Source organism: Sceloporus undulatus, chromosome 1, assembly GCF_019175285.1.
Source record: "Sceloporus undulatus isolate JIND9_A2432 ecotype Alabama chromosome 1, SceUnd_v1.1, whole genome shotgun sequence".
NCBI classification, from domain to species: domain Eukaryota; kingdom Metazoa; phylum Chordata; class Lepidosauria; order Squamata; family Phrynosomatidae; genus Sceloporus; species Sceloporus undulatus.
This window is the reverse complement of record NC_056522.1, coordinates 323,045,060-323,063,443: the sequence shown is the minus strand read 5'-3', so window position 1 is coordinate 323,063,443 and position 18,384 is coordinate 323,045,060. Positions and strand designations below refer to the sequence as shown.

At 40.3% G+C, this 18,384-nt stretch overlaps 1 protein-coding gene across 4 annotated transcripts in view; it reads right to left on the bottom strand.

Moving 5' to 3' along the window:
* FSIP1 (fibrous sheath interacting protein 1) overlaps window positions 1-18,384 on the bottom strand; it is a 591,530-nt gene that overhangs the window by 33,221 nt on the left and 539,925 nt on the right. For 3 of the 4 annotated variants that reach the window (XR_006103617.1, XM_042464491.1, XM_042464501.1), the window contains 2 exons: window positions 7,938-8,457; window positions 1,265-1,324 (listed from right to left, as the gene is read on the bottom strand). Coding sequence is in view for 2 of the 4 variants with exons in the window: in XM_042464491.1 (XP_042320425.1) it covers window positions 1,290-1,324; window positions 7,938-8,457 (555 nt within the window). In the remaining 2 variants the exon portion in view is untranslated. The remainder of the gene's footprint in view (window positions 1-1,264; window positions 1,325-7,937; window positions 8,458-18,384) is intronic. The other variant, XR_006103618.1, reaches the window with a different exon arrangement.

Below are 18,384 nucleotides of genomic sequence, written 5' to 3'. Positions count from 1 at the left end.
TTACAATCTAAAAAGACACGACACAAAAGGAGAAGGGAAAGGTGGTGAGGAGGGGGCATCTCTAGTAGGATAATACATATAAAATACATAGCAATACAGGAAATGATTCAATAAAACAGGGAAGAAAAGATCGTCAAATAGCAAGTGACAATTTGACAAATTGATAAACAAATGGCATCTCACTCCAATTAAGTTAGTGAGAATTAGAGGTAATATATCTCCCGAGTGGTAGAGGGGTTATGGTTGTATGGATACATTTTTATACAAGATCTATCAATCTTGGCTCTCTGTACTTTCACTTATGCCAGGTACCACCAACCAGTCTTGTCCTTTGTCCTGGGTTATTACTTTTGTCTTTCTTTATTAGTAACAGTAAGAACGTAAAACATAAAGATATAATTTGTTTCCTTCTTGCTATTACTTGTTTGGAGATAGCACAGAATTAAAAGATAGCACAGAAGACTGGCTGTTGGCTTATGGAAAACTGGTGGCAAAGAGTCTAGAACACTTTATTAATGGAAAAGTTCTCTGACAGCTCTGCTTCATGTCATATTCCTTTAGAGGAGAAATGATTTCCCTTTTTGACTTTTGTTAATTCTCTACATAAAATATCCCCCTCTGTTATCATCTCAACATTTGAACTTAGGAAATGACATTGTTTCCTGATTTGACTTATCAATTCCAAGGCATATATTGTAGTCATGAATTTTTAACTTTCTTCAATGAATTAATGACTTTCATAACAAGTTCAAATTGGTGGTTTTATATTATGTTTAATGAGCTAAGGTTATATTGTAACTTTTCAAGTTTGTGTTTTTTGTATTCTGTTTTAATTTTAAAAAATAAAAGTTTCAAAGACAAAACACCTGTACTTTTTAGGATCCTATTCTTTGCCTCCGTCTTGATCAAATGACTTTGTAAAAATAATTCTTTCCATATTTGGTTTCTTGGAAGTGAAGAGGAAGTTATTTTCACTTACATAAAGCCAGTGGTATATTCCATGTAGTGAAGCACCAGGAGCAGCTGCATGTGTGTTGTTTATGTCCAAAGTTCTTTTTGCATGCAAGTTATTCTCAGAAATTAACTCTAATAAACAAAGTATGATTTATTTAGATGGCCAAATGCATCAAGAAAGCAAGACAAAGAGAATTTCCTATGTGACAATTTTTTTACAGAACAATAAATATTCGTAGCTCAGAGATGAATGATGACTTCTGAGATAACCATAATTATGCAACTCAAGAACTGAAGAAATAGATTTTACCGGTGCTGGTTAAACTGGAAGCATATTACTCTTCATGCACATCTTCAGTTTTCAGTTCATCTGCAGAGAAATAAAAGCATCCCAGGATTACTGTTAGGCTTACTGTACTCAAAAGTATAAATGAAAAAGCACCTACATTTTATCATGATGGTCAACCCACCTGGGTACTGTTGGCCATTGTCCAAGGCAGGGGTGAGAACTCTTTTTTTAACCTGTGAAAGGTCTTGGGGGACATTTTACAACAATTGGATATGGCAAGACCATGGCAAAGGGAATGGGAAGGGTGTAAATGAGGACTGATCAATCAATCTGACCATATCCTGAAACAAAATGATTCATACTAGCTTCAGATAAGGTCAGATTGATTTGGAGATGTAGCCATCCAGATAATCAGGAAAAATGAAGGTCAAAAAGTCTCCCACATGACTACACACACACGCACACACATATAAAATAACAAGTGGTATGCTGCAAAATGAAATGAAGTGGATCACATTTCTATTGTGAATCTAGGGGATAATCTCACCAGTAAATTTTCATCACTGTGCTTATAAGGCTGTGTGAGATCAGTGAAGTTATATACTCAATTAGTTCCCATGTCTCATTTGCTAGATTCAGCTGATAGTTCAAGATTGTTGAAAGAGTTGTGGTGTGATTTGGGTAGTAGCTGATTGCTATCTGAATTTACGGAGCCCTGGTGGCGCAGTGGTTAAATGCCTGTACTGCAGCCATTCACTCGAAACCACAAGGTTCAAGACCAGCAAAAGGGCCCAAGCTCGACTCAGGCTTGCATCCTTCCGAGGTCGCTAAAATGAGTACCCAGACTGTTGGGGGCAAATTAGCTTACTTGCTAATTAGCTTACTTGCTGTTCACCGCTATGATCTTTGGAATAGCGGTATACAAATAAAACAAATTATTATTATTATCTCCCTGAGTCTTTCTTTCTGTTTCGCAAGCTTTTGTCTTGTTGAATGGTCTTTCTTAAATCTCCATTTTCCTTTCTTTGGCGCTTTACAGAGCGCCCAAAAAGGAATACCATGTAGTCCAACACTCAAACCATTATGCTCTTTGACAAAATACATGCAGACTCCTAAACAGATTACTATTCAGTCTAACAAAGGCCCATTCTACATGGGCCTTTGCCATGCCCCCAGTACGTCCTAGGGGTTGGCCAAGGATGCAGCATCCAATTAGGCCTCACCCCTAGGATGTACTGGGTACATCAAAATGGCGCCACAGGAGCACTTGCGGCGTCATTACCGCGCTGTGACATCAAAATGGCGGTGCCCATGTGTATAGGGCACCGCCATTTTGACGTACCCAGTATGTCCTAGGGGTGTATTTTGTCAAAGAGCATAATGGTTTGAGTGCTGGACTACATGGTACGGTTTCACTGTGGGACTACAACTCTGGAGACACCATTAATATCATATTATAAATGTTACCCAGATCCTGCATTTTTAAAAATCACTTTGTCAGAATCAAAGCATAATTCCTGTGCAATGCTAATATTATAGTTGGCCCTCCGTATCCACGGATGTTTTATCCACGGATTCAAGCATCCATAGCTTGAAAATATTTTTTAAAAGTATAAATTACAAATAACAAACCTTGATTTTCCATTTTGTATTAGAGATACCATTTTCCTTTTCCATTATTTTTAATGGGACTTGAACATCCACAGATTTTGTTATCCATGGGGATTCCTGGAACCAAACCCCAGCAGATAACAAGGGCCCACTGTTTTATAATTACAATTAATTTCCAATGCAATTTGCAGGTAAATTGGTTCATTCTACTACTCCTTCCCACCTCAATCCAAGGAGGCTTCCTGGTCCTAAACCAGTGTCTGTATTCAGTAATGGATTGGATGAGGGCAAACAAGTTGAAACTTAATCCAGACAAGACAGAGGTGCTCCTGGTCAGTCGGAAGGCAGATCGGGGAATATGGATCCAGCCTGTGTTAGATGGGGTCACACTCCCCCTGAAGATACAGGTTCGCAGTTTGTGGGTACTCTTGGACTCAGCTTTGAACCTGGAGGCCCAGGTCTCTGCTGTGACCAGGAGTGCTTTCGCACATTTAAAACTTGTACGCCAGCTGCGCCCATTCCTTGAGAAGCCAGATTTGGCCACAGTAGTACATGCCTTGGTTACATCCCGTTTGGACTACTGTAATGGGTTTTACATGGGGCTGCCTTTGAAAAGTGTTCGGAAAATTCAGCTGGTTCAAAGAGCTGCTGCTAAGCTATTAACAGGGGCAGATTACAGAAACCATACAATGCCCCTGTTGAAACAGCTTCATTGGCTGCCAGTTTGTTTCCGGGCACAATTCAAGGTCCTGGTTATTACCTACAAAGCCCTACATGGCCAAGGTTCACACTATTTGGCAGACCATTTCTCCTGGTATGAACTGGCCCCGACTCTAAGATCCTCTGGGGAAGCCCTTCTCTCTGTCCCAGCATCATCACAAACACGGTTGGTGGGGACACGAGAGAGGGCCTTCTCGGTGGCTGCCCCTAGACTCTGGAACTCCCTGCCCAGGGAGATCAGAATGGCTCCCTTCTTGATGGCCTTCCGCCGGCAGGTGAAGACCTACCTGTTCACACAGGCATTTAGGGAATTACTTTAAGGACAGGCTGGGATGTTCGATGTTGGACCAGTTTAAAAATTCTTTTCAATGTACTTTTTATTTTATTGTACTATTTTTTTTAATACTGTGAAGCCGCTCTGAGTCCCAGTCCTGCGAAAAGAATGGGCTCCAAATAAATACATAAATAAATATTTTAACTGTTTCAAATTTTACTGAAATGTGTTTGTTTTTTTAATCTGTGAGCTGTCTTGGGTCCCTTCGGGGACAAAGATGGCATATAAATCAAATGAAGTGAAATAAGTAAACAAACATGATCCAACCTGAAACTCTGGGTGACTTCACTAAGAAGTTTCATGTAGGTGGTAAAGAACATCTTGGACAAAATTAAGCCTAAACCACTCCACACACCACAGCCCTTGAGACAGAACTTTGATATCTGAGTATCATCTTCAACCACCTATTCTCTAGAAAAACCATGATGAATGGATTCAAAAGCTACCAATAAATAGAATAAAATCAAAATGTGTTTCCCTGTTCCTATCCATCTCTAGTGTTAAGTCATCCAACAAGGTGACCAAGGAAATTTCAGTCCAATACAGGGCACATGCCCTATACGCGGGCTTGCCATTCACGGCTTTAGGTTTACACAGACGGCAAGCCCCAGATGTTACAATGGGGGGAGTGGGCAGCCATTGAAAAGAATGGGACTTGAAGTCCTGTGTTTTTTGCCATACGTGAGGGGGCAGAATGGAGCCCCTGCGTATACAAAGGGCCAAATATAATTGGAATATAATTCTGACGTTTTAAGATGCTAGAGATTTGGGAACTCGGGGAAACTTTCACTGAGGGGCAGAATTCTTATTTGGGAATCAAGGTCCTTCATTTTGCCTCTCCATAGCTTATTTAGAAATGGGATTCATTTATTTAGAAATGGAGCTGTTTTAGTTTATGGAGGCTAACATCTTCTTTAGAGATTTTGTCACCTCCTTGACCCAGTTCTGTTGTGACAGATTTAATAAGCCATAAAGGGCAGGGTTTCAGAGCACACATAATCAAGCTCATAATGTCAAGAATCTCAACAATGTCCATAGGTTGAAGAAACACAAATTTATCAATAAGAACTTGATTTGATGGAATCCCAATGACTATCAGAACAGACTGTGTTCCAACTATGATATATATGTCAGAACAGATGTGAACCAATTTATCTGTAAATTGCTTTGGAAATTAATCATAGCAGACAATCAAAGTTAAGGCCCTTTAACCATTTGGAAAATTTCCAATGGACAGCACTGAACAGATGGAGCGGTGGCCGTGAAAATGTTATACGCACTAAATAGAGAATGCTGCATTATTATCCACTAAATTATTATCTTCTATAAAGATATAACCTAACAGAAGACTGCATTTAAACTTAAGAGGGCTACATTTAACAGTTAAACTCTGAAGACTGCTTAGTTCTACAGGCTTCTGACACTTTTCTTCCTTAACCAGAATTCTATGTACAGTGGTCCCTCCACATTCACTGAGGTTAGGGGTGAATGACCCTTGTGAATGTGGGGAAACCGCAAATAAGAAAAAACAACACTTTTTTTTGTACCTATGCAAATACTTCTCTAAGAATCTCCAGGTCCTCCAGTATAACTCTATAATCAACATTTGCCAGAAGTTTATCACAAAATAATGCTGGAGGATCTACAAATGCCCAGAGAAGTGTTTTCTTTAGGAACGTCTAGGTTTTCCAGCACAACTCTATGGTCAACTTCTGGCAGAGTTGCCCCGGAGAACCTAGAGATTCATAGAGAGAACATCTTAATCAAAACTGCAAAGAATCAAATCCACAAAAGTCAAAGCCGCAGATGTGGAGGGCTGACTGTACTTTCTTCTGAAACAACTTTAAATCTTGTGTTCAAAAAATGTTGCAGGATAGGAAGTTGCTATTTGAAGAGAGAGAAAAATAGAAGTCTTTCTGGATGCACAAAAGGTCAAAGGGGATTAGGGTTAACATACATATATGAATGAATCTCTAATGACTCCTGTGTACTATAACACTATTGTCCTGTCCCCTTCTTCCCTGTCTGTAGCACATTCCCCTATCCTTCTGCTTCACTGTCTGTTATCAGAGTCTGAACCTGGGTCCTCGAAATAAAGCATGACAATTATGTTTGGAATAAAGTAGTGATTCTTAACCTGTTTGGGTTTGTGATGTCTGCAAAGACTGGAAGGCTACTCAACTCACCCCGTTAGCATGAAATGCTTCTTTAGGGTCTTTTATTCTACATTTCAAGCAGGATTCATTGTATTGTGGTTAGTTTCCTAATGGACATAGAACTGTTTGCTCGTACATTTGTTAGTCATTGCTAAGTTGCTGATATTTCAAATCCTGCTGTAAGTTATTACTCAGTTAGCCAATTAAAAGCGTGGTGACAGCTTTTGTGGCCCTGAGATTAGAACAAAACAAGCCAATGCTACACGTATTAACAGTCAGGCAGACTGTTCTCAGAAGGGTGACGTGCAAGGAGGGAGGAGTTTTGGTTTCATGCCTAACATTTCCTTTACAAATGCTTACGTAAGCAAAAAGTTCTACAAATGTTCGGCTTTTTCAAAATAAAATAGTCCATCTTGACCACTCTGAGCTCTTGTTTGGACTAGGTGCCTCAGTGGCCAGGATTGGAACGCCTTGGCCAGTGCTGTGTGTTTCTTCCTAACCAGATTTAGGGCTCGTCCCAGCTCCGTGTCTTATCTGGAACGACACGGTGAGGCTAATGTTTGGTCCCTCCCAACATCCTCCCCTATGTGACAGAAGCCCAGGCAAAGGCTGGTTATCTGGACCTAAGTGTTGCCAGTGATGTGGCCACTTTGCTGTGGGGAGGAGGTGGGATTAGCTGGCAGCCAGACAGTCTGCCTTTACCCTTCTCTCCCTCTTTATATTTCCCTCCCCTCCATTCCAGCTGGGAGCTGTGCAGTCTCTCATCTGAAATACTTCAAACCCACCCACCCCCTTTTTTGTCTTCTTCATCAGGACAGGAGGAAACCGAGATGGAGCTGCATGGGGAGCAGAGTTATTGACTTCCATGTGCACAAGTTCCTTTTTGGACAGTGCTTCATGATCCCCTGCTTCTGGGGAGTAGAGTTCAATCCCCTCTAGCTGCAGAACACATTGACAGCAACACTCAAGCCAAGACAGCCATCTGTTGCCTTGGTTCCTGTCACATGACTGCTCTGCTGTCACTCAGCTGCACAGTCTACCACTTGGCAATGCCATTCTATGGAGTGGCCATGTGACAGGAACCAAGGTGAAGGCTGGCTCTAGCCACAAACTAACATGAAAAAACAAGGGGAAAGTCTTCCCTTCCTCTCCTGTACCTCTGACAATGGTGTAATGTGTTAATGGTTCAGTGTTCAATTATTTATTTGTTTGTTTGTTTGGGTTTTAAATCTTGAGTTAAGTCTTGGGGGTCTGCAGCAAAAAATATATTTAAAGGGGATCTTTAAAAATATTTAAAGGTTAAGAACCACTGGAATAAAGCATTCAGTTCTATATATTACTATTGCTGTTGATGCTGTATAAAGTAAAACTGCCAGACAATTACGTTTTACTAGGAACTATAACTGGAAATATATTTGTCAGCTATATATTATTCCTCAGCAATGCTACAAGTTCAGGTTGGGTGGGGTTTTTTGGTTTAGAGTTTTTGTGTTAAAGAAATGCACTCAGTTGACCTTTGGTTACTTTTGCACAATTTCACTGACACAAAGAACAAAAGGAACATGCTTGCTGATTATTAAAGACCTAATTCACGTGTGTATGTCCAACTTTATTGCTAGTTGACATAATCAATCATTATTTTAGTACTTTTTCTAAGAGAACTAATCTTGCAGCTATTTATGTCAGTTCAAGAATGTCAGGAAACATTTTGAAATTTTGTGTTATTTCTGGCATCATTTTTGTGTCTTATGAAAGGGCCTTTTGCCCCATCAGTATAATCAAAATACATTAGTGCATACCTTTGGTGAGAACCTGCTTCAGCTTTTAAAACCATAATCAAAAGCTTATTCCAAAGGTTTATTAAGAACCTCACCTCCTCCAGTTTTCAGTGGTATGCTAGGAATGTTGACATCTGTGGATAGTTCATTGTTCATGCTGATACAATAAAAAGGTTCATCAAGAAAGGAGGGTTTCTTTGGCTTGTCTGTGCTCAGAGCTTTTGACATGTAGTAGCCTTCAGAGCTACTATTATGTGCTGTCTCCTCTTGGGTTTCTTGGTTATTTTCTTTTTTCTCTCTCAGGTGAGATTCTATCAATATTTTGCTGAGATTAGAGTCAGAGGTTTCTATCACATGCTTCAAATCTGCATGTTCATGTTCGGCTCCAACCACCTCTTGGTTTTCTACCACTGTCCCACTTTGGACATCATCTAATATTTCATTCCTCGAGTCTGGAATGAAGTTTTCCAGTAGGTCACAACAGGGAGTAATTCTCTCAAGGAAAGATCCCTGAGATTTTGTCAGGACAAGGTTGTCTTCTCTTCTTGGGTTTTGCATACATGCTTCTAGAAGGGCATTAAGCTGCTCTCCTGAGAGATAAGGCAGTACATCAGGCTGGAAAAACAAAACAAAACAAGGAAACAATTCTTCCTGCCAAAATGAACCTCGAAACAAAGTCTCATAAAATAGCTTCAATAACCCAAACAACAAATAGAAGCATTAATCTCTGCTACCAAACAGTGGAGGCTCAGGTTCCAAAATGAAGGAAAACTGCCAGACAATGAACCAAAAAGGTTTCAATCTGATCCATAACTGAAAATACACCTGTCATCTAATTTTCTTTCTTTCAAAAATACATGAGTAAACTTGATATCAGCCTAATCCACAGAATTTATAAGAAACAACTATTCACAAAATCACATACAAATATCTTGTTGACAATATGAAGACATGATTTCCATTGTGCCAGTGGTGAAAAAATAAGAAAGAAAAAAGACCCTTAGCAAGAATGAGATCAATGCTTTCCCCTTTTATGGGCTTCACAAAGCCCCAAAAGCGCATGTGTAAAATACAGTTTCTATAATCAGAAATTTGGCCAACTGCAGGTAATTCCAATGATTATCATAGATCTTTTAAAAACGTTATGGTCACAGAAGTAGGTCTCATTACACACTGCTGGATCATGGATACTTCATATTAATGTCCCCGATTATGGCTCTGAAAGATTGTCTACTTGTGTCGCACATGAAAGATCCTAGCTAAAGGATATACAGATATTGCAGAAGCTCCACTAACTTCAGTATCTCCCATAAATATGTGTATGGAAGAAGAAATGATTGTGTTCTAGCACAAAAGTGTACTTTGCCAGGCCAAACAGCTGCTGGAAGCTTTGCCAGACCAATTTCTGTCATTCTTTCAGGTGGCCCACTGATGGGAAGATTAAAGTCATGGTAAATCCTTTGACTGTTCTTTTATTTATTTAGATACATTTTTAAATTGCCTTTATACCACTGCTATCTAAAGTGGCTAACTAAAATATACTGTTATGCTTGCTATGATATATGTCATCTTAGGACTTCGATCAGAGGTGGAACAGTGCAGCCCACAGTGTGGCCCCCAGTGTTGCATTTGTGATTCCCTAGGTCCACCCAGGAGTAAAAAAAATAATTTTTTAAAAGAAAAGATTTTTGCTCCAAAATACTAAAAAATTAACTCTATGTGCTATAAAGGGCATTTCCAGATGTGTGGATCCTCTCTTGACCCACCAGAGGTTAAAACTACATTCTGTGAAATCCCCCCCCCCCCATTTTTTTGCCTCCAAACGCCCTTTAAGAGCCTGGGAAGACCCAAAAGCCATGGCCTGTGTGCTTGTACTTGTGGAAGCAGGTACAGCCCTCTAGGTTCACCTGAGAGGTAATGCAGCCCCCTAGTCTTCCACAGTTGCATTTTTGCTGTGTTCTGCTTAGTTTGTACAGTATCTTGTATAACTTTGCATTATATATAATGCTAGTGATAACTGTTACAGTTTAATTGTTGATGAAATATTTGAGAGTGGAATGGAGTACATTTGGCTTCTGCCACCAGGCAGATGGGTTTTGGATTCCTTCTTTATATCATAGCCAAACATTAACAGCTATCCAGTGACATAGAAAGGGTCCATTTGTATTTAGCAGCCATGCCTGCAGCTGCCTTAAGCTGAACCAGATCGGGGCTAAGGCAACTGCACACCACAGCCCCGATCTGGCCTTTCCAGGGCATAAAAAGGAGCTGCAAAAAGTGTGTTCTTTTTGCACCCTGGAAAGGGCGCAATAGCCACGGTGCCACAGCTTTAAGGCGCTCCTTGGCGCTGCGTTGTATGGATGCAGTGCCAGAGGAGCGGCATAATAATAATAATAATAATAATAATAATAATACACTGGTACCCCGGGTTACGAAATTAATTCGTTCCGCCGCCGCTTTCGTAACCCGGGATACTTCGTAAGCCGAATAGCCCATAGGCGCTAATGGGGAAAAAGCCGCGGCTGCGCCGCGGCTCCATTTGAAACAGCGCAGAGGTTTTTTCGTAACCCGAAAAAACCTTCGTAAGCCGAAACAATAAATCCCTATGGGATTTATTCGTATCCCGAAAATTTCGTAACCTGGGTATTTCGTAACCCGGGGGACCAGTGTAATAATAATTTTTATTTATACCCCGCCTTTCCAAATGCATGATCAAGGCGGCTTACAAGATGTGGAGTGATGCGCAGTGTCACGCCGCCATGGAGGCGGAGTCAAGGCATGCATAATGTGGATGCCATACCTCAACTCTGCCCCCAGGCTGATCTTTATGGCCGGTGCGCACAGCTCCTATGGTAGAAACCTTTTGCTTTATATTGGCAGTTTGAAACTGGGAGAAGATATGAAGACCAGGAACAGAACTGGAGAATGAATTTTCCTTTGTTACTATAACCTGCTTGCATAGTTCTCAAAGCTATGAGGGGAGGAGATGAGTCACTTTTGCACTTTGCTTGTCTTTGCTTGCTTCTGCACTATATATCCTTTGGAAATCCAACTTCCACTGACCTCACCCTAGGGTGAGGTGCACCTCAGCCCAGCAGCTCTCCATAGCTAATCATTGGGAACTGGACTCCTGGCCAAAGGACAGTCTGGGTAGAATGAATTTTTAGGAGCCAGTTCTACCATTGGATGCAAAGTAATACTGGACTCCATCACTTAAAGAGCTAGACTGCTTTTCCACTGTATAGCATCTGTTGCATCATTTACTACCAAGAAATCTTATTTTATAGCAGTAACAATGTCAGTGTTTGGTATCAAATGAAGTCTTGAGGAGGCATAGAACTACTTGCAGTTCTTGAACTTAAAAACTCACACAATCAAGAAAAAAAAAGAATAAAACATAATAAAGGCATCATTGAAAAATTGGCCATAAGAGCCAGCATAGCAACCATCAAAATTCGAAGATCAGATGAAACAGATGGGGCTGAAGTGCTACCTAACTACTGAAAGTGAGCAAGGCTTGTAGTTCTTCTCAAGCAGGACATTTAATCATTCTAGTACCATTCAGTAAAAGGCATTTTTAAATACCCTGTAGAATCATAGAGTTGGAAGAAACCACAAGAGCCATCCAGTCCAACCCCCTGCCATGCAGGAAATCTAAATCAAAGCATCCCCGACAGATGGCCATCCAGCCTCTGTCCTGGTCTTATCTATATGGTTTTACTATATATGCTATGAAGGACTGTACACTTCATATACTGTTTGGGTATTCCCTTAAAAGTGGTAAAATGCAGGTGCTAACACTTAGCTCTGTATCCTGCTCTGAAACCAGTTACAAATGGGTCGAAGAAATATGTGTCATCCACGAATGCCTAGAGTTGGAAGGCAATTGCCTTTTTGATCACCTTGACCAAAAAAGCAAGATTTGATAGTGCTCTGTAATTATTAAGGTACAGTACAGAGAATCCATGGAGGGCTTTTCAGAAGTGGTCTAACCCTCTTTAATAGGGGGTTAAGAAGAAAAGGATGCTTACCTGTAACTGTAGTTCTTCTAGTGATCATGTGTGCCCTCACACATATGGGTCTGTGCCTGAGCAGAGATCACCAACAGATTCTTTCAGAGTTAAGTAGCTTGGTGGGAAATACCTCGCACCCACCACCTATCACACATGCTTGAGCCTGCCAAGCTACCTCTTCTTCAGTTTTGAATCCGCAGAAGACAGGGACCTTAAAAAGAGGGAAGGCAGTAAGGGTTGTGTGAGGGCACAGGTGACCACTGAAAGATCTACAGTTATAGGTAAACAACCTGTTCTTCTTCTTCATGGTCTCTGTACCTCACACATACGGGTGACCGAAAAGCTTACCCTAAAACTGACACCTGCCCTAGATCTGCAGTCCAGATGCTAATGCTGAATAAAGGTCGAGGGCTGTGACCGAGTGGCTGCTTTGCATAGATTAAGTAATGAAGCTCCATTTATGAGAGTAGTTGAGGATATGACAGCCCTGGTGGAGTGGACCCTCAGGCCCGTTGCTATAGATCATTTGGCCCTTTCACAAGCCAGACATATGGTCTGAATGATCCATTTTGGGAATTTTGGGGGAGTCACAGATTCTTTTCTGGTGCCTCCATGACAGATAAAGAGAGGAGCAGAATGCAGCCAATCTCTGAACATAAAACACCTTCAGAAGGATTGACTGCCATAGGAATGAAGAAGGGAGTGAATGACCTCTTTGGTACAGTGAAGGTGAGCAGCACTCTTGATGTGGACATCAAGAGTGACTTTGGTACTGACATGGAGATCGAATTTCCTGTTGGTGGTATAAGAAGGAGACCAGGAGTAGTATGATGTGGGATGCTCCCTCCACAGATCTTCATGTTGGTATTAAGTATGAAACTGACATATAAGGAGAATCTTCTTGGTGTGAGCAGTCCCAAACAGAAGAAGACACCGATGGCTCCCTGGGAAGTGGGGACTGATCACATCTGTAATACAGAGAGGAAGGCCTCAGTGTCAGAGTGATGGAATGAAGAGCCAATTCTGGAGGTGTACAATGGTATCGAACAACAGATGGAGAAGTTGGAGGACTGACCACCAGGAGCACAGGAGGCATCACAGGTGAGGGTAACAGAACATCCTGAGAAGTAGGCGCTAATGTGAGGCGACTGATTCTTTTGGCAGACAGAAAGAAACTGAAGAGGAGGTAGCTTAGTGGGCTCGAGCATGTGCGATAGGAGGCGGGGTGGGCTATTTCCTGCCAAACTACTCAGCTCTGAAAGAATCCATCGGTGATCTCTGCACAGGCACAGACCCATATGTGTGGGGCACAGAGACCACATAGGAGAACAGGAAAAAGCCTCAAGCCAGCTGAAATAGCTTTCTGCCTGCTGAAGTGCCCACATGCCAGCTAAATTCCTTCTGCAGGTTAATCTCAGAGATCAGTTAGCATAATGATCTCCTAGCACAGCCACTCTTATATCAGCTGGCAAAACAGCCAAAAAAGGGATAGGGAAGAGCAAAAGAAGGAGCCAAATTATGCCAGATCTCAACTTCCCCCAGTCCATGGACACAGCCACTATGCCAGCACAAAGTTAGGACAAGAGCAAGATAGTTCTAAATAATTTTTAATATTCCTAGGCTGGAAAGGGTTTGTATTCAACACAAGTTTAGATGGCCTAATTGTTAGTTGTCCCTTTGACATCTTTAGCAGGTAAGATTCTTCTCACAGTTGTTAAAGTCACAGTCCTACTATTCGGAAAAAGATGATGCATTAAATGTGATTTCTAGCCCTTCTCTTAATTTGCAAAAATCAAGTTTGTCAAGAATGTGATAGCTGTGGAAACAATGTCATGTTGGAGCCCCAAAAGGAACCGTTTACATGTGTACAGCCATTTTTGTGCCAAGAAAAAAAAAACATTTTGGATTTGCCAGTAATTCTTATAACTAGTTTCTCCCCACCACAATTGCCTATTCAGTAGATTTAGCTGTAAAAGAACTTCTCCGACCCTCCCTAAGGGGTTTCCTTTCTTCTCATATTTCTTGTTGGCATCCTTATACAAACAGTCCTTGTCAAAAAGTAAATCAGCTGAAGCAGTCAGCACAAGCTGACATTTGGATAAATAATTAGAAGATAGAATTACATTTGTGGTACATTTTTTAATTTTAAATACTGGATTGTAGAAACATACTGCAAATGTCCAGAGTTTATGATTTATAAGTTACTTTATTAGAAAAGGTACTTTTAAATGTACAGTACCGAGGTGTTAAGGGGCAACAGTGCAGCAGCTAAAGTTCCCATCCCATTCTTTAATTTCTCTCTTGTCAGCACTAAAATTTACCACCTTAATTGAGTGTTACTGGTGTGACTGTCTTATAGAAATGCAAAAGCCAGTCAAACACTTTTGGTTTCATTGGGAAAGATCTGAGCTCATGTTTAGCCCTTCCACTGAAATCAATTCAGCTTGATTTCACTGGTCCCCTTTGCATTCGTACTCAGACTTCTGAGTGACCAGCAAAATTCTGCTTTACTGGAAGGAGTCAGGCTCGGAAGAATAGAAGGATGTTGGGAAAGGAACAGGTAGAATTTGGAGAGGAAAGTGCTAGTGCAAGCTCCATTGTTATGATCTGTGTGAAGCTACTCTTCTGGATTCAGATAAATGATTTGTCTTATGACAAATGCAGGTTAAACAGAAATCCAACATGTTAAACATTCCTTATCACTGCATTTCCATGCTAGGTTAGTAGCCAGACATACTGAACTTCAGCTTGGCTTACACCTGTCAAAAGCTCAGAGTCCCCATTGTAAAACAATATTTTCAAAAAGATTAAAAATGGGCAAAATTGCGGGCTGCAGTTATCATATATAACAATACATTTAACTTATCTTGTACCAGGTTATCGTCTATTACTCCATGAGTTTCCATGGCTGAGTGGGGATTCAAATCCTGATGTCCCAAAGTCCCTAGTTCAACACTCAAACCACAAAACATTGGTTTTATATAATAATCTTTTATGTTACGAATAAGTATTCTAGTTCTCTCAAAAATGCTTTATTTATTACATCCATATCCTACCTTTATTTTCTACAGTACTTTTATTTCTAAGGAATTCAAGGCAAGGAATTCAAGGGTAAGGAACACAAGGCAATGTCCATGATTTTCTACCATCCACTTAATCCTCACCACAAGGTTAGGCTGATAGAGAGGTTGTCTGAAGGTCACCTAGGAACATGAAGCTGGGTCTCCACAATCTTTGTCTGACATTCCAACCACTGCACAAACCTGATTCTATCATGACATTATAGTAATTTATTTTTACTCAGACATGCACATCTGCCATAAACTTCATACTGCCTCGAAGACATTCCCATTTAAAAATGAAAAAAAGAAGAAGCTGTACCTCCTTTAGATCACAGTATAATAGATAATGTACACACTATTCCTACTAATTTTTTACTAGAGTGAAAAAAGTCATTCATAGCCAGCCATGTAGGATACTTGCTAATGATTTTTCCTACAGGGTTTCCTTTATGTAAGGAGGAGACTGGCTAATAGCAAGGTATTTTTCTGCCCCTGTGTGTCTTTTTATACCTGGGGGGTCTTTAAATCTTAGCTGAATTCCTCATCAGCATGAGTCTGTATCCTATGATAGGAATGTATAGTTGTAATTGCTCTGTGCGCAAATCCTGTTGACTAAAGCTTTTCAGGCCTCTCCACTCTGACTCCTTCCAGTGCTATATCTGAGAGGCAACTTACAAAAGTTAAAATGTGTTGCTTTTTAATGACCCAGAACATTAATATGGCAGGATTCAAAATACTCTGAATTCAGACTGAATTCAAAATCCAGCCTTCAGATTTATGTGCCACCAAAGTGCCTTCACCCTGGTTGTACTTAACTGTTGAAAACATGTTGATTGGCAATATGCAATAGTAAACAGTAATAAAATTTATTCGGTCATTGACCAGTATAAAAACAAAATCACACAAGCAACATATCAATATAACAATAACAAATTAAAATATAAACTGATGGTAGACTGTACATGTACAGTATCAAACAGTTCTTTCTACACGGTAATAAAATGACCATTTGACAGTTGAGGGCGCAGTTTACAAACAATATAACAAAATTTAGCCACCTTAAGGGATACTGTAGAATCATTGTTGTCCAATAGGAGGCGTAAATAAAAGGAGTCAGTTTTGCCTAGGAATTTACTCAGTAGTGGGCTAATCAGTTGGTGACGAACGTCTCTATAGAATTGACAATAAAGGAAAACATGCTCATTGGTTTCAACAGCACCTGAGCCACATGGGCAAAAACGGATTTCAAAAGGTTTTTTTTTTTAATCTACCTTCCAACATGGCCATGGGCAACACACTGAAACATGCCAGAGTTAGAGCCCTTCTAAACTTCGGGAGGGTAACATGGAACAGATATGGAGCTGGGGAGGGGACCAAAACTTGAGCACTGAACATGACATATTTTGAAAGGGAAGTGGAGTTCCATGTATCTTTCTGCTTCTAGGATTTTTTGTTTAATAGTAGATTTAGCTCTATCTGTGTCGAGCTTTAAAATTTCATTTTTATTGAGACCAAGCTCATTTAATTTCTTAAGAAGGGAAATTTCCCAAGAGGATTTAAAGGAATCCAGGAAAATTAAATTTGTCAGACCTCCAGATGTTTTATGCAATTTTTGCCAATAGGTAAGTACACTGGTGCCTCGGGTTACGAAATTAATTCGTTCCGCCATTCCTTTCGTAACCCGAAAATTTCGTAACCCGAAAAGGCTTTCCGTTAGCACTAGAAAGCCTATAGCATTTGAATTTCGCGCCGAAATGAATTTCGTAACCCGAAAAATATTTCGTAACCCGAAACAGTTTTTGCCAATCCAACTTTTTTGTATCCCGGAAATTTCGTAACGCGATCATTTCGTATCCCGAGGCACCAGTGTATACTAATCCACAGACTAGATTCTATTTTAATAGTCCCAGCCTCCCTTCTGAGAACAGCTTTCGGAACACAATGGGCAACCTGAAAGATTCTCCTAAGGAACTTAGTTTGCACGCGTTCAATTACATTTATGTTACTATATGGTCCCAATTGGGCTCCATATAGCAATTGAGGGCGAACCTTGGCATTAAACAGTTTGATTGCGGCCGGAATAAACTGAGCACCTTTAGTGGGAAAAAAAATCTTAAAATAGCCGTTATAGTTCTTTGGGCATTACTGACAACAAGTTCTGAATGGGCTGTTCTCCAATCAGAGGTATGAAATACAATCCCGAGATATTTGAAAGTCTTAACCTGCTCTATGTGTTGTCTATCAAGTCTCCATTGTCTCAATTTGGGGCGGTGAGCAAAAGTAAGAATCTTAGTCTTAGAGGAGTTAATTGTTAATTTCTCCTCTTTACAAAACAAAGCAAGAGAATTTAGGGCTCTTTTAAGTCCGATGGGGGATAATGAGAGGATAACGATATCATCCGCATAGAGCAATGAGTTGATATGCTTATTAGCCAGCTTTGGAGGATGAAAAGAAAGATTGTTCAAGGCAGAAACAAGGGAATTAATATAAAAATTAAATAAAGTGGGGGCTAGGACACATCCTTGCCTTACACCCGTCTTAACAGGAATTGCCTTGGAAACATGGAGACTGCATCTGACCTTAATATTAGAATTCTCATGGATCTTAATAAGAAGCAAGAGGAGTCGTTTATCTATATTAGTGCACAATAGTTTCTCCCACAATCTAGATCTATTAACTGAATCAAAGGCGGACTTAAAATCTATAAATGCCGCATATAATAGTTGACCATAATGGAGGTATTTTTCAACAATTATTGCAATATCATTGCATGGTCAATAGTGGATCGTCCAGGCCTAAAGCCTGCCTGTTCAGCCAACAAAATATCTTCGGACTCGAGCCAATCTAAAAACTTATTTAAAAGGTGTTTTGCATACAACTTACTCACCAAACTCAAGAGACTAATCAGTCGAAAATTAGAGGGATCGGATCTATTACCTTTTTTATATATTGGGATTATGATGGCCAAGCCCCAGTCTTTTGGAATGGAAGCAGATCTATCAATGGCCGTAAATAATTTAGAAAGGACTGGAACCCACCAATCAAGATTATTTTTAAGTACTTCACCAGTTATAAAGTCTGCACCTGGGGCACGAGCTGGTTTGAGTTGAATGATAAGACTCTTTATCTCTGAGTGCGAAACCGGAGGCCAAAGGGGAAGAGAAGAAACCTCTATCATAAGATCAGCTGCTAATGAGTTTGGAGTATTTTCAACAGAATCATAAAGACTGACAAAGCGACTTTCCCATATGTGGGCTGGGATCTGGGCTGTATAATTGTCTGAGTTCTTAATAAACTAAGGAGCAACCTCTTTCCAAAATAAGGTGGGGTTGTTTGCACTAGCTGACATAATTAGTTTGTTCCAAGAGTCTATCATGGCACCCTTTTTCTTTTCTCTAACTTAAAGCTTGTATCTTTTCTTCTGTTCCAAAAGTTCAGATACAGAAAATTGTGTTGGATTTAATTTA